The sequence below is a fragment of the Canis lupus genome, chromosome 25 (genome assembly GCF_003254725.2).
Source record: "Canis lupus dingo isolate Sandy chromosome 25, ASM325472v2, whole genome shotgun sequence".
Lineage (NCBI taxonomy): Eukaryota > Metazoa > Chordata > Mammalia > Carnivora > Canidae > Canis > Canis lupus.
The window spans coordinates 31660394-31684598 of record NC_064267.1 but is presented as its reverse complement, the minus strand read 5'-3'; the positions used below and the strand labels follow the sequence as shown (position 1 = coordinate 31684598).

Genomic DNA, 24205 nt, shown 5'->3' with positions numbered 1-24205 from the left:
TAGGCCTGTTCTCTCAACCTTTGCTGCTGAAATAGAGATGTTGTTCCAAGCCCTGTCTAGATATGCCAACAGCTGCGTGGGTCAAAGGCTACCCCTCTGCACTCAATTACTGGGCGGGAGCTGGTGAGGAGCAGAGAGAGTGTTGAGAAGTGGCCGTGCCATCTTCTGCTTCCACCCCTCCCCATGCTTCCTCTCAAGCTCCAAGCAAAGGGCAGCAGAGCTGGGAAGTAAAGCCCTGCCAGGTTGCCTGACTTCTCAATCACAGAGTGTGAGAGAAGGCTCCATTTGGTATCAATCAGCAAACACAAACAGCTGCCCGCTGCTGCAGGGCAAACAGACCTAGTGACAAAATGCTCTAAATCAATCATTTTCTTGCCTTTTTTCAGATACGTACCATTTTGTTACCTAGGGTACTGATCTTCTTATATGGAGACAATGGAAATTGCAGATATGGGTGTGCTCACAATACATTTGCTATAAAGTCAGGGATTGCTCCCTGAGGTAGAAAATCTAGCCCTTTGAAGGTCCCTGTTGTCCCCACCACTATCCTCATACCCTCTTCCCATTTGCAGAGCTACTCTCCCAGGAGAGCTTTCACTCCCCCTTCTCTAGAGCTCCAGGGATCCCCCCATGACCACCACTAATCTCGTTATACTTTGTCCTTCCTGCCACTTGCAGACAAATTCTCTAAAGCCAGGCTTTAATCAGTACACAGAGTGGGATGTAGATGGTGGTTTCTCTTGCACAGAATTGCTTACATATTTGTACCCACTGTTCTTGCCATTAGATAGGAAACCACCAGCACACAAGGGTAATGTCAAGTTTATCTTGCCTGCCCAGCCCCTCTCACTCCCCACCCAAATCAGAAATAGAAGACTCTCTTGACCATACTGGGTTAACTATTCATCTTTTAAACTGAGTAAGCAGGTGAGGCATACTCATCGATTTCTGATGTTGAGTGTTTTTTGGCAGGCCCTGCCAGACTTCATAGCACAAACTCTGGAATGGGTTGTATATGTCTGATGAGAAGACAATAATAAAAAAAATTTTTTTAAATCATTGTCGATACAGACAGGAAAAAATCACATGTGTGTGCACACACAATTTCATTTAATCAAGTGCACTTTTGAAGTACAAATCATAAAGTGGAAACTGTTGAGTCAACACCAAACCATAAGAAGCAAAGTCAGTCAATTCCTCCAGTTTTCAGCCTTAGACACGTCGAAATCGGATTGGACAACTTTTACTTTGGTTCCACACTGGCTTCCCAACTGACCAGTTGTTTTTGCGTTCTACATGTTAGCCTCGTATTGAATTCCAGCTTCCTCCCCGCCCCACCTCCCTGGGTGTTCTCTGACATTTCAGGCCTGGTGTGAGCCAAGCAAACCTCAATTAGCTAATGAGGTGCCCAACACCAGCACCAAGACTGCCTCGAAGGGCCAACCAGATCATTAACCGCCATCATCAGTGTGAATTTACAACCTCTCCTACCACATGGAGTGCAGGGGTGCTGTGAAGTGCTGCCAACCTCTCGGCTGACAGGGACACAGAGAAGTGCTAGCTAGGCAAAAATAGAGTAAATTAAAAATATGCTTCGATCTATAGGCTCTATTTATCTATGTCTTTCTTTAGTAACATAACATTAAGGTAAAAGGTCATATCCCCACTGAAATATAATTTATATTTACCTTTTATTAAATAATTATGGCATGGCATGAAGTTAAATATTACAGAAGCTAATCAAGGGGGAATTCAATAGAGAAAACTCAGACATGAGAATTTCGTCTTTGCTATACATAGAATGTCTTAATCCTCCACTGGGAGTCATTCGGGTTTGCTTAAGGAGTTTAATAATACACATTTCAACTGCCACAGAATCTAAATCCCATTTGGATCAGCCTTGGAAAAACTTTCATCAATACCTTGAGATTTCATAATATTTCTCCTGAGAGCCTGGATCTTATGTGTCATTTCTCATTTTGATTATGGGTATAATATATGAGGTTACTTACATATCTTGGACCCAGCAAATAGATATAAACTTTAAGCAATGTGTAAAGGTTTTATTTTATAAGTAAATAGTATTTAACTAAAAATATCTACTGGGAACCACTCATTAAAAAAAAGAAGCTGGCTGGTGTTCAATATTAATTTTCCCAAAGGGTTGGCGAGATGTATAAATTCTATATGATTTTTTTCTTCCCTTAAGAGAAGGCACAGAGACCAGATAATGCTTACCCTAGCTTATGCCTCTACTTCTGTTTCCCAAAAATACAGGGGACACTGGCTAATATGGAAAAGGGACTCTTTGTTAGAATGCTGGTCAACCCTGAAAAAGACAGCACTGACACTGCAGGTTGGAGGTCATTTATGCCAACCAATGGCAGTACACATCACAAAATGGCAGCTTCGAAGGTTGATCCAAATCCTTTGTGGAAATTTGAGAAGAGACAAATAAGCTGATGAGGTGAGGGAAGATTCAAGTGATCAGTTTGGCTGTTGCTCTGGGATGTTGGCCTGGGTTTCAGCTTTCCTCAGTGGTAACTAAGTCTCCAATTGGAGCCTAGGATCATCATGGAGTGTATGGATGGCCATTAAGAGGCCAAGAAAATTCTAAAAGTCTGGGCCTAGCTGTATGTCTTCACATATGTGCATGCAACTGCAGCAAAGGATCTTCACTTTTATCAGATACGTATAGAGTTTGCAGTCCTCTGAGGGGTCTAGCCCACAGAACTAGAGAATCTTTCCAATCCTGACTTGAAATATTATCCTTCTCCAATAATAAAGAAAACAATGGTAAAGGATCCTACTTAAGAAACCTAAAATCTATGTAATGTGACTGCCAGACAAACACCAGATCAGAAGATAACCTCTGATGTGCAAGCAAAGGGGAAAACATACATCAGGAATACCTTCCCTGTGGCTTTGGTCAAAGGTAGTTACTCTCTTGGCAGGTCAGGAAGGTGTAGAGCAACCTAGCATGGGGAGGAATTCAGATACACAGAGATGAGCTCTTGCTTTCATGTGACCTCTAAGACTTCTCCATTCTGCCTTCCCTTCAGTGTCCATGTCTTCAAAGAGCCTTGAGCTTACATATTGAGTCTGTGAGGTCTGACTTCTTTGTGCTTTGATTTTAGTTCCTATGTCTCTCCCAGCGCTTCCTCCCATTTTTGTTGTCCAAGCATCTACCTTCTGCCCTACTGCTCATGTCCAACATGTAGAGCCTACATTTAACTAACATCTTAATGCTCCCAAGTTAAAAATTTTTTTTCACAGCATTTGATAGTCAAGTTGGTCCGGCATGGGATCTGTTTTAGGTCCCAATAACCATTCCCACCTTCAAGGCCAGGTGGACTTTGGTTTATCATTCTGCAAAGACAAAAGGTTGAGCTAAATGGTCTCTAAGATCCCTTGTGAGCTCTTGCTTATATGATTCTATAGGATTCATCTATTTGGTGCAGTGAACTTCTTGGAGAAGCAGAGATGGGTAGGGTTGAACCCATAGGATGTTGAATGATGTGATGTCATTGTTAGCCTTTGCTACATTGAAATCTTCCTCTATATCCATCTGTTTCAACATAGCAAAAGTTCCATGTCACCAATTAAAAAAAAAGGGACAAAGATAATATAGGAACACATTATTAAGAGGTGGTACCTGCCTTTGTGGTTACAGGAACAAGAATACGAGGTGAGAACCAGCGGTGCACAAGTGAAAGATTAGACTGAAGCCTTTTATATTTAATTTAAAATGAAATATTAATTTAATATTTAATTATGCTTTGGTTTCAAGAAAAACTGCAGCGGGAAGACAGATTGTTTGAAGAAGGGAATAATATACATGGTTAAGGAGACAACTGTAAAAATTAAAGATAAATTTCAAGGGTAAATCTAAATGCCACAATGGAGCAGTTATGAATATGCTCATGCTCTCTGTAATGTGTATTTAGAATATTATAGCCGAGAGCACCAGGCCATTAAGGGGCTGGGGGATGTCTCCAGTGAAACAACAGCCCCCTATTCTGGGGCTTCCAACGGAGACATCATTCTTCAGACTCAGCTGAATGATAGATCCGAATTTCACAAGAGGTGAGGGTAGAGGCGACCTCAGTAAAACTACAGGCTACCAGGAGGGCTATTGATTCAACCTGTTTTCAGTGTGAACAGGGAACAATTGTACTCGGGCCAGTATTTGATGTCTGAATTGGGTATTTTTAACTCAAAATCAGATTCATTTCTTAAATGGGATTTTTTTTTTCAGGGTAATGCTATAAGAAAAAAAAAAAAAAGAAATGTGAAGTTGGATAGGCTATTAACATTTGCAATCCTGCTTGCACATCTGTGCAATGCAGCTTTATGAAAAGAGGACCCCACACCACACACCAAGCCTCAGGGAGGAGACTGGAAGTTTGTAGAAAAATCTAGGCCTCCCATTTCTTCTCCCAACTACTGCCTGTTCTTGGCCATTTTCTTATTAACATTTTCTCCCAAATAATGACCAGGGGTAGGTGATCAAATGCATTTGGTCATGCTAAAGTACAAACTTAAGAAGTCCTCTGGGGGAAGGGGTTAGTTGACATGAATTCTTTGGTTTCTCAGCGTCTCCATTAATTCTCATTTGGCAGCTTCTAAGTTCAACCACACACCTCAACAAGCAGCTCCTCCATGTGTGCCTGGGCTCACCTGGGCCAAGTCAGTGTCTTTTGCTCCTTTTGTCCTCCATTGAAAACCCATCTTCCCTTCACTCTACCTGCAGAGCCATGTTCTCAGGCCACCTTGGCCTTCTCTGTCTACAAAATCTGGATATCTAATCCAGACCCAGATATTAAGGGCATGGTGTAGTAGTTCTTTCAAGAAGAATTCACTCTTACCAAAAGGAAAACATGAAAAAGCCCACCCTTGATCCAACAGTGATGAGGGCAAAGCCACCTAGAACTCATCCCAGAAGGTGTATGTCTGTCTGCCAAAAGCTGACAGCAGTGAATCGGACTTATATTTTTATATTTCTATAAAAAGTATGTGCTTGCATACCTATACCATTTCATTTTCCCAGGGAGATTTGTTCCTGTTTGTTCAGTTAGAAAACTGAGGTGCAGAACAGTTTAGTGATTTGCAGGAAAGTTGGGGCTCAGATCTAGGCTTCTATACCCGGTCATTGCCTTCCACCCCCAGGCTAAGTTCTCTCTTAATAACAAAGTGGGTCTTGGTACTCCTTTGCCTTCCACAACTCCAGTTATTCATGGACAGGATAGTTTCTATGACTTCGCTGGAATTCGAAGTATTCATAGGTTCTCATCCTATCACATCATGTGGTACAGGAACATCCCACTTTGCAATGTGGAGCACCAGGGTACGGGCAAGGCAATCTCTGAGCTGCCTCCATGCTCACTGCCCAGGCTTGTCTCCTGTGCAATTCCTCACAGTAACAGCCAGAGAGCCAAGGCCATTGGCATTTTCAGGTAAAACTATTGGATGAAGCCAAACAGATGGCCTTGGTGTAATATCTTCTGTGAAGCTACCACAGGATGGTAAGTAGCACACATATCACGGTTCAGAATGCAGCTTTCGAATTAGACAGCTAGGACTTCACCTAACTTGGTGACCTCAGGCAGAAGGATTCTTATCTATAAAGTCGAGATACTAAAAGAACCATCACAGTGAGAAAAGGCAGTGATGACATGAACTCATGAGACAGAGCCTGGCCATACCTCCTCAATTAGTATTACCATTTTTTTCTTACTAGTTCTATCCGATGCTAGAACTTACAGACTTCCTAACCAGCAATCGAATGTTTAGACCAGATTCTGCAAAGAGCCATAGTAATAACACTGAAAAGCTTTGCTCATCTACGCCCATATGCTCAGTGACCTGCCATCGGCCACATGCATCATGACTTTACACTGGTTTCTGTGGCTGGTCCAGATTTAATCATTATAAACAATGGCCATTCCACCCCCAAGTGCATGCCTTCAGATTTTCTCTTTCCGCATCCTCAAAACAGCCCAGAAAGACCTGTGCAACCAATAACCATGATCCCACTGGGTGCCCCTCCCAGGATTATTTTTCTGCCCTGCCAGTTCTCTGTGGAAAGATCTGTGAGGAAAGTAGAGGCTCTTCTCCTCTCTGAGCCTGGCTGGCATAGGTCTCTAAGCAGATAGAGGCAATCGGACCTTTCCCGAGGAGCTATATTCTCACGTGGATTTCTCAGTTCTGCAGCAGCAAGCTGTACTTTAGCAAACCATGGTTGGAGGAAAATAGACCTGCAAAGTCACATGTGTGAAGAAAATGTGTTGTTTTTCAGAGCCCTGATGTTGTTTATGCTGTACTTGGCAGCAACAACCATGGGGAGCTGATTACTGCATTTTGGCTAATTATACCAGGTAAGTTACATCTAATAGGCTTGGGTTTATTATGGAGGTGTATCCTTGGACACAGGAACCACCAATGGTTGGACCTCAGAGTCTCCTTTCCCACCTCCTGTTTTTTGAGTCTCCTAGAAAGTTCCACCTAAGAGTAAATATTATTGTGTTCACAGTGCAATGACTCAGTCTCATAAGAACTGCCCCACATGCAGAGAGCTTTACCAGCCAGAGAGTCTCCACAACAGCCTGATGAGCAGGACTCAGGTTCCTCAAACTCATTTCTTTGTTTAAAATACAGATTCTAAGACCCTCTCAAAAGAATATGATTCGGTATGTCTGGAATGGAGCCAAGCATGATTCTCATACTCAGCCAAATTAGGGAAACACCTATGGGTAATAGTATAATTAGTACCAGAGCTTTACAGATGAAGAAAATGAGGTTCAGGGAGGTTAGGTGACTTATCAAAAGGTCAAACAAGTCATTGATGCCACAGCCAGCATCTGAAAGCACGTCTTCTGGCTGAATCTAGTGCATCCTCCTCTTGGATGTCACCCTACTGCTGGTGGTCCCCATGAAAGCTCTCTAGACTTCTCAAGGTTTTCTTTTCTTGGGAATCAAGATGACATTTTCCACCTGACCACTGGAGCTGAGTACTTTGTCTAGGCCTATAGTGCTTTCCAACACACTATTCTGTAGCCGAGCACATTCTGAGGCCAGAATATGCAGCTCAGGAGGAGACTGGCTGGAAGTCCATGAGCTCTCTGCCGGTCACTCCCACCCCCTCCCCCCAAGGAGAAGGCCAGGATTATCCAGGCTCACCATAGGTAGGCCTCCGTTCTGAGGCAGAGCAGCCCCACCTCCAGACACCTAGGGAAGCCACTGCCTGTCCAGCTATTGGACTAAGGTTTCTAATGGTGGCTGCTCATTGAGTGGGCAAGTCAAGAGATCACGGATTCATTTTCCTGTAGCGCCTGGGCCCCTTCATGAGTAACATTAGCCACTTGTCTCTACCAACCTGAGTCACATTTGGCTCAGTAACCTCAGGTGGAGGTTTTTAGAGAGAGTGACCAGCCTCCCGAGCCAGCCTGAACAACGTTTATATATTTACTCTCTTCTCTGTTTGTGGAAGAATAAACAACTTGTCCCCACCCTCCTCACCCTTAACTGCCTCCCATGGTCCTTCTTTCTCCAAAGCAGTCTTCTGGAAGAAGCCTCACTGCTTCCCTGGCTGGAAACACTCTTTTTGTACCTAAAGAATCAAGTTTACCAATGTTTGCTATTTCAGTATTTCAATATGTGGAACATTAATGTTTTACACCATATTTTATTTCATTACTAATTAAAAATTCCTTAATTTTTTTCAGAAAGTAATAAATATAAGTAAGCAAAAATTGAAACTAATAATAATAACAATACCAACACCTAGAAACCACCATTGTTAACACTTTCATATGCAGGTTTCTGTATCTTACTAGGGTTTTTTACACAACTGTTCTTTTTTCATATGTATATAAATCAGACTGGACTATACTGTGCATATAGTTTTTAAGCTCTTTTTAAACCTATATCACAGATTTCTTTCATGGAACTAAATATCCATTCACAGCACTACTTTTAATGTCTAAAAAGTATTTCAGTGTAAGGATGGTTCATTGTTTATTTAATGAGTCCCCTAATGGACACTAAGGATGTTTTCAATTTTTCACTACCATAAACACTGCTCTAATGAACAGCCCTCAGGCAAACTCAGTTATTTCCTAAGTATACATTCCAAAAAGTAGAATTGTTGGGTCAAAGGGTATATACATTTTTAAAGCTAGTACCATCAAGATACTCTCCCAGAGCCATCTATCCTCCTACAGTAGTATGTTAGGAAGTCTCCACTTTCTGTCAATTTTGCCAACTTGGGTATTTTCATTTGTTAAAAAAGAAATCTTTGCCAACTTGATGGGGGGGGGGGGCGATGTTATCCCGTAGCTCCCTTAATTTGCATGTATTTGATTATTAATATGATTGGGATTTTTAAGAATGTTTACTGCTAAATTGTATTCCTTCCTGAATTAACTCCCGATATCCTTGCTAGCTTTTAATTTACATATCTTTGTTTTTCTCTTTAATTTGCGAGATATCTAACATTCATCTCTTTTATCTATAATGCATAACACAGTTGCTGACAAATATAGGCATTACATAAACTTTTGCTGAACAAATGGATAAATCTTTCTATACGTAAGAGAATATGTCACATGTAATGACTATGTTCTCAGTTTGTCCATTTCCTTTTGATTTAATGACCCTCACCTTGACATGCAAAATTTTTCTTGTTGGGATGCCTGAGTCACTCAGCGTTTAAATGTCTGTCTTTGGCTCAGGGTGTGATCCCGAGGTCCTGAGATTGAATCCCACATCGGGCTCCCCACAGGGCTTGCTTTTCCCTCTGCCTATGTCTCTGCCATTCTTTCTGTGCCTCTCATGATTAAATAAATAAAATCTTAAGAAAAAAAATTTTTTCTTGTTATGTAATCATAGATTTATGCTTGATGGTTGCCTTAGGGTCAAGGTTAGCAAGGTTCCAGATTATAATAATAATATTTTGAAATGTGTAGATTTTTAATAAAAATATCTAATTCAAATGTTTTAGTTTATAATAAGAAATTAGCTATCTAACTTTTTTTTTGATGCTTAACTAGCTCATCCAATACCACTTGCTAAACATTCCATCTTTTCCACATTGACTGAGATGGCTCCTCACCTATATACATGTTTAGGTATTTATACTATTCATGTGTACAAAACCTGTTTATTTTTTAATGTTCTCCATTGAATAACATTTCTATATGTTCCTCCAAAGCCCCATATTCTTCTAATTACTGAAACTTAAAATAGGTTTTAAGTCTGGTAGGGCATGGCCCTCTCATTTTTCAAATTGAGGGGTCCTATTTTAGCACCTTTATTTTTCCAGGTGAACTCTTGTAAAGTTTCCCCAAACATTTTGTTGGTACTTTGATTGGCATTGTGTTAAATTTATTCATTAATTGACATCTTTACGATATTAAATCTTCCCACCTCTCCACCAGCTGGAAGTATTTTGTCCTTCCTCTGAACTCCCTTAGCACTTTATACCTTTTTAAAAATCACTTTCTACACTATACCCACCCAATTTTTCAAACCTGAAACCTGAGAGGCATCTCCTCCCCTCCTTTCCCCAACTTTCACCCCATCCAATCAATCATCAAGTGCTGCCAATGCTACCTCCTAGATTCCATCCCCTTCTGCCTTTTCCCACTACCAGTACTCTGGTCCAAGCTGCCATCATTTCTGGCTGGGGCCACCATACTGGCCTCCAACCGACCTCCTTGAATCCACCCTGGCTTCCAAGTCATTCTCTACAAGTCAGCCAGAACAATCTTTTAAAAGGCAAATCTGATCATGGCACTCCTCAGCTTTAAAATATTCCAATAGCTCCCCATGGCACCTGGGGTAGAGCCAATCAAGCAGGTCCCAACTCTCTCTTCCAGCTTGAGGCCAACCTCTCTTTAACTCATTCTTTCTACCCTGTTCATAGTAGCCATCATATATGTCCCATGTTTTTTCTCACCCCAAGGTCTTCGTATATTCTGTTTCTTGTGTTTGGACTGTTCTTAGCCTTCCCCATTATCTCAGTTTAAGAGGGTTCAATTTCCCAAGTGTATTTTCCCAGCATCCTATACAACTGCTTTTTGGTACTCAGCACATTTGTAATTACTTGTTCAAGTTTCCACGGTAATAACCCTGATAGCAAAAGTTTCCATGGTAGCAATCCTGATAAGTAATCATAAAAATTATTAATAATACTTTTGAATAATAAGATACAGTCGTTTTCTATCCCAAGTGCTTACACAAAGAGGGTGTTCTAGGGCTTCTATTAGTTTGTGACAGCAAGTTGTTAAATTTTCAGAAATTTTGTGAGCCAGTTGGTGTCATACTGGTAGCTTGAAATCAACCATAGTCAGAGTATTTGCACCATGGAAATCAGCAAACACTACCAACCCTACCGCTCCTTTCCCACCACTTTTCCCTGGAGAGCCAATTGTTAAACCTTCATCAGCACACCGCTGTTTGCATGCACAGTATTATTTAGTCTCACCACAGCTTTGTGAGATAGGTAGCCCATTTTATAGATGGGGAGACTAAGAAGTTAAATCACTTACACAAGATTTAAGAACTAGAGGCATCCAGGAAGCCCAAACCTACAGCATAGGTAGTTCATCTTCATACCACTATACCATAATGAAGGAAGGATCCTCCCGGTCGGACTTACCTACAGTATCCCCAGCATACAGCACAGTGTTGAATATAGTGAGCATGCTCAATCAATATTTGCTTCATGAACGAGTCAATAAAATTGTAGCACATCAGGAAAACAGAGCTATTTGCTGATAATAATTGCTAAATAAAAGACACTAGGCAGTATGGCCAAAGACTTGAGTCCTTGTTCTGACTCCACCTTGAATTCAGTGGGCAATTTGTGAACAAGTCACTTCTGCCTGGGTTTCAGTTCTCACATCTGCAAAAGGAGTAGTATGACCAGGTGGTCTTCAACATCTCATCATCTCTATAATTCTTTAAATTTACAAGTAACCTAATATCTATTTTTTCATGGTTATGTGGGCTCTCCTTTTAGCAGACACTTTGTTTCCAAACATTATGGATCATGGCCTCATCTATTCTGTCTGGAAAATTCCTACTTTGCTTTAGAAATGTCACTCTGTGGGATGCCTGAATGGCTGGCTCAGTGGTTGAGCATCTGCCTTTGGGTCAGGGCATGACCCCAGAATCTAGGATTGAGTCCCACATCGGGCTTCCTGTGAGGAGCCTACTTCTCCCTCTGCCTATGCCTCTGCCTCTGTGTGTGTGTGTCTCTCATGAATAAATAAATAAATCTTTCTAAAAAAAATAAGAAATGTAAGTCTATTGTCATCTCCTCTGGAAAGACTTCACTGATTCCCTAAAGTCAGCCACTCTCTGCTCAGTGCTCCTTGCATTGATACCTCTTATGGGACTTAACCCAATTATCAAGATCCTCTTCTAGAACTGTAGGCTGCTAGAGGCATACTGAAATTACTGATTTTGTGCCTTGAGCATAATGTAGAGATGATGTTTGTTCAATGAATATATGAAGTACACTGATACCTGGGCCCTGCCCTCAGAGATTCAGAGCTCCTTATCTGGGGCCCAAGTGTCCGTGATTTAAAGTACAGCCAAAGGTGAGGACCCCTGCTTCAGAGAGTTTTCACATGTGTATACACGTGTGTGCATATGCACACAGCACCAGGCTCTATATATCCATAGCCTCACTGAGTATTGATATCTTTCATTATTTCAGAAGAGAGCTGAGGATTGGTTGCAACATGATTGTTGTTTGTCCTACTTGTCCCCTCACAGGCCAGATGGTCATCCATATACAGCGGGTAGACTAGAGAAAACAGATGCCAGGTTCCTAGATGTGGAAAGCATCCCAAAGTGAGACCCATTCCTCACCCAACTTGGGGAACAGCCCACACTCCTGCTTTCCTCTTGCCCTTTCCTCTTGACTCCTTCTCAGTCACCTTCGTAGGCTCTTTCTGTCACTCTGAGCCCTACATGTTGGTGTTCCCAAGGCACCATCTTGAAACTTCTTCCATCCTGTAGCTCCACTCTCTTCTGGGGCCATCTCATCCAGCCCTGTGGCTTGAAATCCTGTCGGATCCTGGCTGCTCCCTTGTTCCACATCCTCAGTGTCTTTCCCTCCAAACGCTTGCCCTACCTGCCTTTCCTACCTCATCTCCCATCATTCTCCTTCCCACCAGTGCCACTCCAGCTAGAGGAATTCATGCTGTTCCCTGATGATGCCAGGCTTATTCCTACTTCTCTGTCTGTAATCTGTTCTCTGCCTGGGACACTCACCCCCAATTCATTGACAGCCCAATACTGTTCTAGAGAACACTGGTGACCCACACAGAAACACACACAGCCTCAAAGAATTCCAGGCACAGATGGAAGGCAATGTGAATGGAGAGGAGAGAAGGTCAGGAAGATATGGAGGCAAGGGGACAGATTTCCACACCTGTGATATGGGTCTCCACACACTGTCCCTTCCTCACCTTCCTGACCACCCTACCCAAAACTCTCCCTCATTTTCTGTTCCTTACCTATTACTGTTGAAATTATATCATCTCTATTCTGTGTTGTCTGTCTTCCTCTCTAGAAAGTAAGTTTTAGTAAGATGAGGGATTTTATCTTGCCCATTTCTATACCTCAAAACTTAGAGCTATGCCAGCCTATGGTACTAGGAATGTAATAAATACTTATTTAAATGAATGAATAAACTATGTCCATTTGGAAACTAGAGCAGTAAATATTTTATTGTTATTGCAATAGCATCTTCCATAGAAACACACACATACACATACTAACCGAGCAAAGATGCACTTATCTCAAGAGAAAAAATTCAAAGGTGAAATTTTAAATAAGTATACCTAAAAATTACCCTTCTCTATCTACTCCTCATTGATATCTAACCAGACATTTACACATAAATAAGAAGAGGAGGTTGGATCCAAATGTGAAAAGACACTAAAAAATGTTATTAGAATTTTACAATGCACCTGATATATTTTCTAGGTTTATATATTTCTTTCTCTATACCCCTTGTTTCCTCCCTCAAAATACAATGGCCTAGTTGAACCTCCTGCTTCAGTCATTCCCCCGACTAACTCAGTCTTTATATCAATAACATTTGTGTTTCTTATGATAACCCCTTTGACTTACTCTTCTTTGCGTGGGAACACTTAATATTGCCTTACAAATAAAGTCTAAATTCCCATACAAGGCTTTGGTTCCTTCTTTCTTTCTTTCTTTCTTTCTTTCTTTCTTTCTTTCTTTCTTTCTTTCTTTCTTTCTTTCTTTCTTTTCATTTTTAAAAGTTGTGGTAAAATACACAAACAAAATTTACCATCTGAAGCCATTTCTAAGTGTTCAGTTCAGTACATTCACACTGTGCCACCGGTCCCCAGAACTTCTCTCATAAAACTAAAGCACTATACCCATTAAACATCCACTCCAATTCTCCCTTCCCCAACCCCAACACCTGATTACCACCATTTTATGTTCCATCTCTGAATTTGGCCATTCTAGGTACCATACAGGCTTTTAAGCTGTTTTATGTTTTCCTTCCCTCCCTTTCCTAGCTCATGTGGGCTAAGTTCTGGTCTAGGTTCTACCTGAGTGCATTGCTACAGCTGTAAACTAGCCCTCTCTCCTCCAGACACCTGCTCATCTTACCCACTGGGCCCTGGCACATGAGATTCTCATAGTTGGAACATTCTTCCTTTCTTCTCTGTCTATTCAAATCTTCCCCACCCTTGAAAACAGTCTTTGATTTCTATCTCCTCCTTGAAACCTCTTCCCCCTATTCTGGTCCACACTAAACTCTTGTCTTCTTAGAACTTATATTCCAGTCATTGGAAAAAACAAACATTTTGAATATTCTAATTCCCCAGCTGTTCTGTGCAATATACCATCACCTCATCCAAAAAAATTTCTACATTTCCAAGTAAGAATGATGTCTCATAAGTCATTATACCTTCCACCAAGAAAAAGTAGATATTCAACAAATTTTGAACAAATATTCAGCAAATTTCAACAAATATTGAAATAATAGATAATTCCTACTTTTATAAAATTTTAAAATAATTTGAATCACTCTGCAGCACAATTGGGCAATTTTGACAAATTCTTTTCAAGAAAATTTAGTCAGAGGCAGCAACTCGGTCTAATTTTTTATCTGATCGCTTAGATAAAAGTCTGTTCTAGCATGGTTCTAGCCGAGTCAAATTTATGAAGATGTGCTCATTAAATGAGCTCCCATGATCATTTCCCAAATGGTTTAGAAATTTAAGTTTCTAAACATAAAATAAAATTTAAAAGCAAGTCTGCACTTCCCCATTCAATGCCTATCACCCAGTCCACTCTTCCCACACCAGTAAAAGGACCTAGAAAAGGTAAAATCATTATAAAGTGGAGACACTGGGAACTAGAGCAAAGGTGAACCAGAAGCCCATCTCCCTTGGATCATTTTCTCACCCACCTGTATAAATGAACCTCCCTGGAGCTCCTTTGCAGAACTGTTTGGATTTATAAGATAATGTCACCTCCACTACTCCGGGGATGTGCCGGGGAGGAGTCTGCACTCTGATGGCATGAGGAGTGATTAGCTGAGGAATGAACAGGCAGGGAAATAAAATGCTTGTTATACAAATGATCCCCGAGGATACAGAGGACAGGAGTATCTCCCACAATGACCTCCCAGAACAAACTGGCTATACTCCCATTGCCCCAAACGCTCCAAATGCCCTTCCCTGTATCTCGCATGTTTCTACCCTGGAATTTCCTTGCCACTTAACCTTTCTGGATCCTTGCTTTACCACCAGCCCAGCTTAAGACTTTCCCACCTCGGGGGCCCATCTCTGGATTCACTTCCTCTCTGCTTTCTACATTGCTACTCTCTCATGTCATGACTTGGCAATTTCCATATCCAACCTAGCAGTGTCACTTGTCTTTTTGTAATATCTTGTTGGTTTTCTCATTATGAAAGTGGAACATACCCACTTTAGAAAATTAGGAAATTATAGAAAAATATGAAGAAAAATATTAGCATTGCATAACCTGGAGACAGCCACTGTTAATCTTTGGCATGCTTCCAGGACTTTTCTATGGATGGGTATTATATAATCAGATTTTATATCCATAGACACTCATCCTGATTTTTTTTTTCAGTTAGCATTATAGCGTAAATACTATCCCTTCTCCTGTGTCATTAGAACTTTTTTAAGACCTAATTTTTAATGGTGGAATTGAACCATTCCTATTATTTACTATTTAGGCTATTCTAATTTTTCACAATGATAAACAATGTTGCAATAAATATTTACCTTTTTAAGGGATCCATACCTACAATAAATGTGGTTTACATGTCTCTTAATTCTTGGTGCCTTGCTCATAGTAGGTACTTAGTAAGGTGCATTCATGCTGCTGATGTTCCAGGAATTACATTTCCCCAAATCAAAACCATCTTTGGGTCAAAGAAAATCGGGGAAGCAAGTTGTCTGTACCTACCTCACTCCATACAAGCATGGTCCCAAACACCACTTGGAGGCCATCAAAGAAGTTGTCTCCAATGATGATAACCATGGCTCCTCCTGTGGTCCAGCCTTCGCTTGGGCTAATGGCTTTGATGCAGGGGGTAGCTAAGAAGATAGAAAAGAAAAAGTCAGGACTGTCCTTTGATGGTTGAAATCTGGAGTTTTGGGGATTGGCTGCTCTTGAAAGCTGTTGGTTATTCCAAGTTCAAGTTGAGCTTTGCTGACTTGCCATCATTCCCTAATTGGTTGCTGGTTTTCACCAGGTCATTAAAGCCTAATGAGTTGACCACTATGTATGAAAACGTGGAACACTTAGCTAATTGTGCAAAGGGTGTTTTTAAAACCCTGTTGTTTTTCCCCATATTTTTATAAGTTGATCACACTGGAAATGTGTAAATCCCTTTTCTCTCCCCACCTCCTCTGCCCCAAGATGTTAAGATTTACAAGGCCTACTAATGTGCTAGAGAGAGAAGGAGAAAGTAAAATCTATCACAGTGGAGGTTTTTTTTTTTTTTTCAGTTCTATCAAGAGACAATTTCTAATCACTTTCCTAACTTTGTAGGATGCATTTCCCCTCCTCCCTTCTTCCATATGTTCAAGGCCTCTGGACTTTACATCCCAACAGGAACCCAATATGGTTTTCAGGCCATAACTAAAGTCAATCCATCACTCCATTTCCAAAGTTGACAGGGTCAAAGGTGGAGGAGAACTTTGGCAGGACTCCAAAAACATGAGCCCCCTTTGAACAGCCAGTCAATCACATCCAATCAGTCAAAAGAAACTGGATGGGTTCCTAGTTCTGAACCCTGGGATTTTCTTCTCTCCTTTCAGTGCCCACTGTGGGAGAATTAACACCACTCCAAATTCTTTACTGATTCAATCATTTTCTTTCAGTTCATTAATTCCTATTTAAATTGATACAAGACACATTTTGAGGGCCATGTTGGGGTGGGGGCTGGTCGGCAGTATACAGCAAAACATCACACTAAAATAGTAGCCTTGGTCAGCCTTTCACCCTACATTATAAAGCCTTAGTACCCCAATGAGTCGGGGAGTGTGAAGGATGGAATTTACCGAGGTATTTGTCAGTTATCTTCCTTGATATGCTTTAATTTTTTGGACAACTTGAAGTTGAACAGTTACCAGTATTTCTGACGACTTTAATGCACATAGAAAACTACCCGGAGCAGATCATGGTTTCTTCTTGTCCAAGCAAACAAAAATCAATTAGTGTCAATTTCATTCCACACATTGTTTTGTTTTGCCCACAATCTGTTTAAGGGCACATCTGACACTTATTCATACATGTCTGGCACCGTAATGTTCCTGTTTAACTAAGATGTCATGGGCCTACGTTTGCCTGAAATGCCCGTCTAGCAAAAAGAAAAACACAGAACTGGATGGCAGAGACGGTGAGGCACGGGGGCCTGAAGGTCGGCTGGGAGGCGCGCGGCCTTCAACAGAACAGGCAGGAGTCAGCGCTTACAACTTCACTTAAAACCCACATGATCTTGTGTGCTTTCTTCACTTCCACTCAGACAACATTTGTTTTGTTTTTTGTTTTTTTAAAGATTTTATTTATTCATGAGAGACTCAGAGAGAGGCAGAGACACAGGCAGAGGGAGAAGCAGGCTCCCTTTGGGGAACCTGATGCGGGACTCGATCCCAGCACCCCAGGATCACGACCTGAGCCGAAGTCAGATGCTCAACCTCAGAGCCACCCAGGGGCCTCTCAGACATCAATTTAAAATTCAAACCAGGACAATGACAGAGACCTTGACTTATCAGCCCTCCCAGACTGCTCCCAGCCCTACCTTCTGATGGGTCCAGCCTTCTTGCTCGCCGTCCATGCTTAGAGTTGTTATGAACAAACATGTTGTCAGAAACAGCCAGCACGTGTCCATCCACATTCACTGTTGTTGACAACACAACCTGCATTTTTGAAGTAAAAGTGGGGTTGGGGAAGGGGTGGAGTTAGTTGTTCATAAAGTAGCAAAAGTCGCAGTGTACTGTTTTGCTAGACTCCCCTATGGCTTGATGAGAGACGGAACAGAGTCTGGGGGCCAGGGCCATGCCCTCGGCATCTCAGCCGGTCATCCTCCCCCTGTGATTACGGCAGAGCTTCCTGGAAAAAAAGAGGCCACCCTTCACTCAGGTGCTGGTACGTATTTGTATTCAAACCATGCCCAGGTGATGAGATGGGGAACCTGGCCATCTGCCGACTGGTTCCAAAACCCTCACTCTCTACCACAGGACCTTGGTCACCCTGAGGAGCTGTGTGCACTCAGGAAATGAAGATCTCACCACCAGCTGGGAGGTCATCTCTCCCAGCTCGAGAATGGGTTCTCACACTTCTACTGTGTGCGAAAGTAATGCTGGGCCCACGGATGCTGCCTGAGGAGTTGTTTGTGGTCACCCCGCTCACTAGAGAGCAGTGGCAGAGATGCCCCGGTTTTTGGTGAGGAGATGAAGTTGCTGGAATTCAGTGTTGAAAATGTAGGGCATTTAGTATCTAAGCAGAGGAAAGGGAAGAGATGAGTGTGGAATAGTGGAACACAGATTAGGAGTCAGAACTAAAGTTAACACACCTGCTGTTTTGTGACCTTGTAACCTGGGACAAATTACCTCACCTTTTCTAATCTCCATTTCTCTCATCTGTAAAACATAAACGACAATGCCTCTCTCGGGGCTCAATAAATAATGTAAGGATGAAATGAGATGCTGCACGGAAAGAGTTAGGTGCAGGGCCTGGCACGTGCCAAATTGGGATGAGTTCCACCCTAATTGCCTCACCTCGGCCTTATTTGGCCTGTCAGTAGGACAGGTGACAATACTCAGTGAGCCCCTCCCGTTGTGCAGCTCTAAGGGAGGCTCTAGAAAGGCAGACACATGGACTGGGTACCAAAAATTACAAGGCACCCCCAAAGAGCTCACTTTCGGGGGTGAGAGTGGGGAGAAACATGGCTAACACATCAAATAGCATGCCAAAGGAAATCAAATTAAATTCTATGTGTGTGCTGTAGGTCAGGGGTACAGAAGATATTCAAAGAGGCAGAGGTCAGTTAAGCTCAGAGCAGTTGGAAAAGAGTAGCTGAGGTGGGTGGACTTGAGTGCGCCCACTATCTACTTCACCCAGGAGGATGGGCCATCCTAGATCTGAAAATGACTCTTCGCCTCTATTCCCAAATTAAACTTGCTGATATTATATGTATAATTTTTCTGTCAGCCCTTCCTTCCTTATTAAATGAAGGGTGTGAGGGTGGGAGATACCTTGGCCCTGCCTTGTCTCTAATGTGAAGGATTATTCATTCGTATATTCATTCATTAAATGGCACTTGAAATGAGTAATTTCAAGCAAACAAAGTAAACAGAACAGTATAATAAATCCTTTTTTTTTTTTTAGGTGAAGTTTACATACATTGAAATGCACAAATCTTAGCTGCACAATGTTGTCAGATGCATGCAGGGAAGACATGCCATGTCAGGGCATGGAACATTTCCATCTCCCCAGAAAGTTATCTTGTGTCCCTTCTTAATTAATCTGACCCACTACCTAACCCTCACCCAAGGAAACCCTTCTGAATGTATTTTTACCTTCAGAGGTGTCTTAGATGGTATCTTTTAAAATTTTTTAATATGTATTTTAATATAATAGGGGTTCAAGAGAACCCCTAAAAGCATGAGTCCCCAAAAGATTTCACCTAACCTAGTCCCAGGGGCATGACAGATGCAGACAAGAATTTTCCATGGAATAAGTGGGCTTCAGTCATTCATCCCAAAAGCATTCACTGAGCTCCTGCTACGTGTTGGGTATTACATCAGGCCCTGGAGATTCAAAGATGACAAAATGTGCTCCTACTCGGCTATGAGTCTCTTCCACACTTCGGTTCATGAAAATACTATGGGTTCGGTGTCCCTGCCTTTCTGTGACATCAAAAGGAACTTAAAGGAACCTCAGTTGTCATTCAGAAAATTATTGTCAACAGCCCACAAGTCAGGGATGCAGCCTATCTAGCTCCAGATCTGTTTTCAATTGTGCCCATGTCAACATGTTTAAGAGTCTGGGGAAAGTCCTTCCAGAAAGTTCCTATTGTATGGTGGCCACCGAAAGGTGTAGACATCCATCACTCGCCACGAGTGCATGGAGATGCAAGTTCTTATCAGAGCAAGCACAAGATGGCATCATAGTCAAAGAGAGGGAGAAGCCAAGGCTCCTGGCATGGAGTTAAGATGAACATATACTTCTGCATATACTTCCCCCCGCTGAAAATAACAGGAGAAGGTGGAGAAAAAAGAGCAATCAGACCACTTTTACAAATCGTGTGTGTGAACGGATTGACATAGCTGCCATCTCTGCAAAAACCCAAAGCAAGAGGAGGTTTCAGGCTTCAGTTGCTGATGAGCTGTACGAGGCCCAGTGAGGGGAGCCCCAGTCTGTCTGAGGATTCTGTGGGTATAGAGAGTGTTCTCTCGGAGGCCGCTTGACTTCATCCCACAAACTCCTTGTCATACTGTACTTTAGTGCTCCTCATGCATTCCTGCCACAAAATATGGGGCTTTCTCGAGCCAGCTGATTTCATCATTGTCCATTTGGGTGGAGTGAGATTTGGTTCCAAAGTGAACGTTTCCCGAATGACATACCCTGATGGTTCAGATGCACTTCATTATTTTCTATTAACAATGGAAATAAATTTTAATCTCTTGCTGGCTAGCTCTGGCCTCTCATGACAGCAAGGGAATTAACCTGAATTATTTCAGTGTCTGCAAAATTTATTACAAGATTTTAAATTATGTCCAAATGTATGTGCGTGTGTGCGTGTGTGTGTGTGTGTATATATATATATATAGATACAAGGCAAGTTCTCATTTTTAATATTCCAACTATCTTACACTGTGGGGCATCTAGAAGAGCCTGCCGATTAAACTGCTTTGGGAAAATGTAGAGGATTTAATCTTCCACCCCCCCCCCGGTGAAACCCGACATGTTTGCTGGTTGTTCTTATACGTGTGCGCACACACGCACACAAATATTGACTTTTACATACATTCACTCTCCTTCTGGAGGAAAACGAACTTCGTTATGGAGGTGAAGATACGTTTGGTACATTCAAAGCTTCGAATTTAACTTCCTTCACTATTTTCTGATGAACGATGACAACACTGATATTATTCTATTCAGACAAGTTAAAGTTTCTGAATGTTTGGGGACTAAAGGAAGTGGAATGTGCATTCCAGCATCGTCTCACTCCCAGGCCTTCCCCTTCCACAAGCCAACTTCTTTCCCCTAGTGAGTATTTCCTGGGTCACGAAGGCTGACCTTTTCCATCTGGAATCAATCAGTCAACCCCTGACAACTTCCTGAAACACCTCACTCCATTTCCTGTTCTCCCCCCTTCTCTCTTTCCCCCTGGTTTGCTTCACTCTTCAAAACTGCAGGCCACAGCAGCTTAATGTTAGAGGGTCAGACACAGTTAGACTCCAAAACACTACACAAGGACACCTTTGACCTTCAAAAATCTTTACATCTTAGCTAAACAAATCAAGGTCAACATTTCTTACCATTACCTTGTTAACTATTTGTATGCATCTTTGCCAACGATCTTCTGATCATATAACCATCAATACCACTTGTTCTCCTAAGCTCATAAACGGATCTGTTTTCCAAGTAGCAAATTTAGTCTTGACAAAGGGTACCGTTTGGAAGTAGCCAAAACTAAAAGTCACGAGCATTATAACAAACATATGGAGAATCTTGCCTACAAAGGAACTTCTATGTCTCATCAGTGTCTCCTATCGCCTTAACCTGATACCTTGTCTTTTCTAAAGCTGTCAGGCTTTCTTGGCACTGCCATTCTGCTGGCACGGCCCAAAAGAATGCCAATTAAGAATACAGATGTCCATAATTTGTGTGGGATGGACCTCCAGTTTTTGCTGCTGACACTGTGACAGCTTTCATTTTTTTCTCATAGTTGGCATATCTGTATTTTAGCTCAAAGCTTCACAAGGAAAGCCTGCAGATCTGAAACCCAAGCTACTGTAGATGATAGCTCTCCTCGACTGAGACATTTCAGTTCAACACAAAAGCAATAACCAATTATATTCATGCAAGTATTATTTATGACCTGGCACTTTAAAGACAAGATTCCAAGAAGGAGAAGTAGGGACCCATTGAAATTGCTTGCATTTTTTAGAGCAGAAATAGTTTTTTACTTTTGGCAATTCTTTATTTTGCTTTGCGAAATCTTTAACTTTTGGTGAGGCCAGATCAATACACACAGACCAACTGGAGAGTGGTAGTGTAGTTTCCGTTCTGAATCATCCAATTAAATGGCAATTTTAGTTATATGAATAAAAAGTCTGTATCTCCCCTTGAAAAATACAAGACAGTTGTAAGAACAAAATCTACAACTCTGTTAGCAATCTGCTAAAAGTGTTCAAGAAAACTGGCCTTTTCAAATTATTTTTTTCTTCTCATTATCTAAAAGTGCTCCCATGTCCCTCACTCTAATAATTTATACAAAGCAGGAGATAAGTTGTAAAGAGCTCTTTCCTGCCTATATGAGGCCATGGTGGGAGTTACTCTTTAGGTGGGCACATCCGTGAATCTGTACAACCCCTTTCCAATAGAGGAACTGCTCCTTTTGGTATCAGAACGATATCATGCAGTATGGGAACTCTTACAACCCTTGGGGTATTTTTATGTCTCACTCTGAGATGTCTTTGACTGTTTGGGAACATCATACTTTCAGGTTTCTTTCCTTTTTTTTTTTTTTATCTCTCCTTCTCTGTTTTATTTTTTTTATTTTATTTTTTATGATAGTCACAGAGAGAGAGAGAGAGAGAGGCAGAGACACAGGCAGAGGGAGAAGCAGGCTCCATGCACCGGGAGCCCGATGTGGGATTCGATCCCGGGTCTCCAGGATTGCGCCCTGGGCCAAAGGCAGGCGCCAAACCGCTGCGCCACCCAGGGATCTTATCTCTCCTTCTCAAAGCTATAACTGTATGATTTGGTTGAGTTACTTAAGTCAGAGGAATGACCAGCTTGGAGTCTACCCCTAGCCAGTCTTTCTCAGCTCACACACAGGTGTCCCTGTAAAGACCCAACATCTCCCATAGAAGGGTAAAGGAAAAAGAGAAGTCAAAATGAAAAATGTGCGGAATGACCACACGATCTGCTCTTTGAAACAGATGAGAATCCTAGTGTCTGTAGTCACTAGAGAATAATTACACTGGTTAGAAACCTCCCCATATGGATCAGAGTTCTTGCTTTGAAAACACACCAAATTCTATCATTTGTCAGACACATTTCCCCTCCATTTCATATATTTTTTTAATTTTTATTTATTTATGATAGTCACAGAGAGAGAGAGAGAGAGAGAGGCAGAGACACAGGCAGTCCCCTCCATTTCAATGGGGGTCATGCACCTTCTAGTCGAACATGGAGCCTTTGGTAGTTTAATCTCAGTAAAGCCCTGATAGGCAGCATTTAGAATACACTCAAGGTGGAAGACTCTCCAATACCTACTCACAAACATGCATCCACCAAGCTAAATAAAACGGTCCAGAAAATTCCTGTTATTTTGCCAAGTATGGAAAAAAATTCTTTATGACATTTTACATCTGGAAATGGAATTAAATTCATGATGTGCTTTTCCCTTATAACTGTTCAGTTGCTATATATGTTATTTCAGCTTTCCCAAAGTGTAACTATTATGTGGGATTTTATTTTCCACCTGTGGTAGGAGGAAAGAGACATAGAGACCATTAAAGGGAAAAGAGAAAAGCAAGACAGACTTCTGGTTGTGGTGGGCAACCAAGTCTGGAGTCCATATCAATGAGGAAAAAAATATTCTGTTGGTGTTTTTATACACTGGCTAATTTTCACATTCAACAAGGGGACTCTGATGAAACAATTTTGTCTAAGCCTCCATTAAGTCAACCCAGGCTAACAACAAACAACTGGCTACTGCGAATTGTTTCTCCCCACCACTTTATTCTTGGCACACATCGTATTTTCAAACCAGATTTAAAGCCTAGATTCTTCTTCGTTACTGGACTCCAGGGTCTCCAAAATTACCTTTAAACACCTACCCCGCAAGTATGGATTTTGTCATCTTTTTTTTTTTTTTTTTGGTAAGGAATTCCCAGAATTCTTAGCAATCACTGTTGTTTCATATTCCCTAAGGCTAAATTTTCTGTTCAGTTAAGGATCAAGTGCCAAATGAGAGAACATCAAGTTGATTGCTGTTGAGACAGATGTGGGGCATTGTGGGGCTGCTCACACCAAGGGATGGGGGGAATCATGGCATTAATGACATAACTCCTGAGAAGACACTTTTTTAAGTAAGAAGACAGCCCTATATTTCAATCAGTTAGAGGTATTTGTTGATACTGCCAGTGACATTCCCAGCAATACTCTACTGCTATATGCAATGGAGACTTACAGAAAACATTGCCACTACTTTGAGGGCTTCCAGGTGGTTGATGAAGCATAAGAAACACTGCACATAATCAGAAAAGATGGCCATATAGTAATGTATAATTAAGGTCTAAATTGTGTGGCCATTGTATACTCCAAGAGCCCAAAGGTGAGAAAAATTAATCTGAACTGAAGGCAGTGACCAACATTTTCATCAAGGAAATGAGATTTGAGATAGGCCTCAAAGAATTGAAAAAGTTTCGTT

The 24205-nt window shown here is 41.6% G+C and overlaps 1 protein-coding gene across 2 annotated transcripts in view; it reads right to left on the bottom strand.

Moving 5' to 3' along the window:
- EBF2 (EBF transcription factor 2) overlaps window positions 1–24205 on the bottom strand; it is a 191392-nt gene that overhangs the window by 25275 nt on the left and 141912 nt on the right. For both annotated transcript variants that reach the window (XM_025463054.3, XM_025463055.3), the window contains exons 8-10: window positions 17336–17453; window positions 15496–15626; window positions 14468–14594 (exon numbers count right to left, since the gene is read on the bottom strand). In XM_025463054.3, coding sequence (XP_025318839.1) covers window positions 14468–14594; window positions 15496–15626; window positions 17336–17453 — 376 coding nt within the window. The remainder of the gene's footprint in view (window positions 1–14467; window positions 14595–15495; window positions 15627–17335; window positions 17454–24205) is intronic.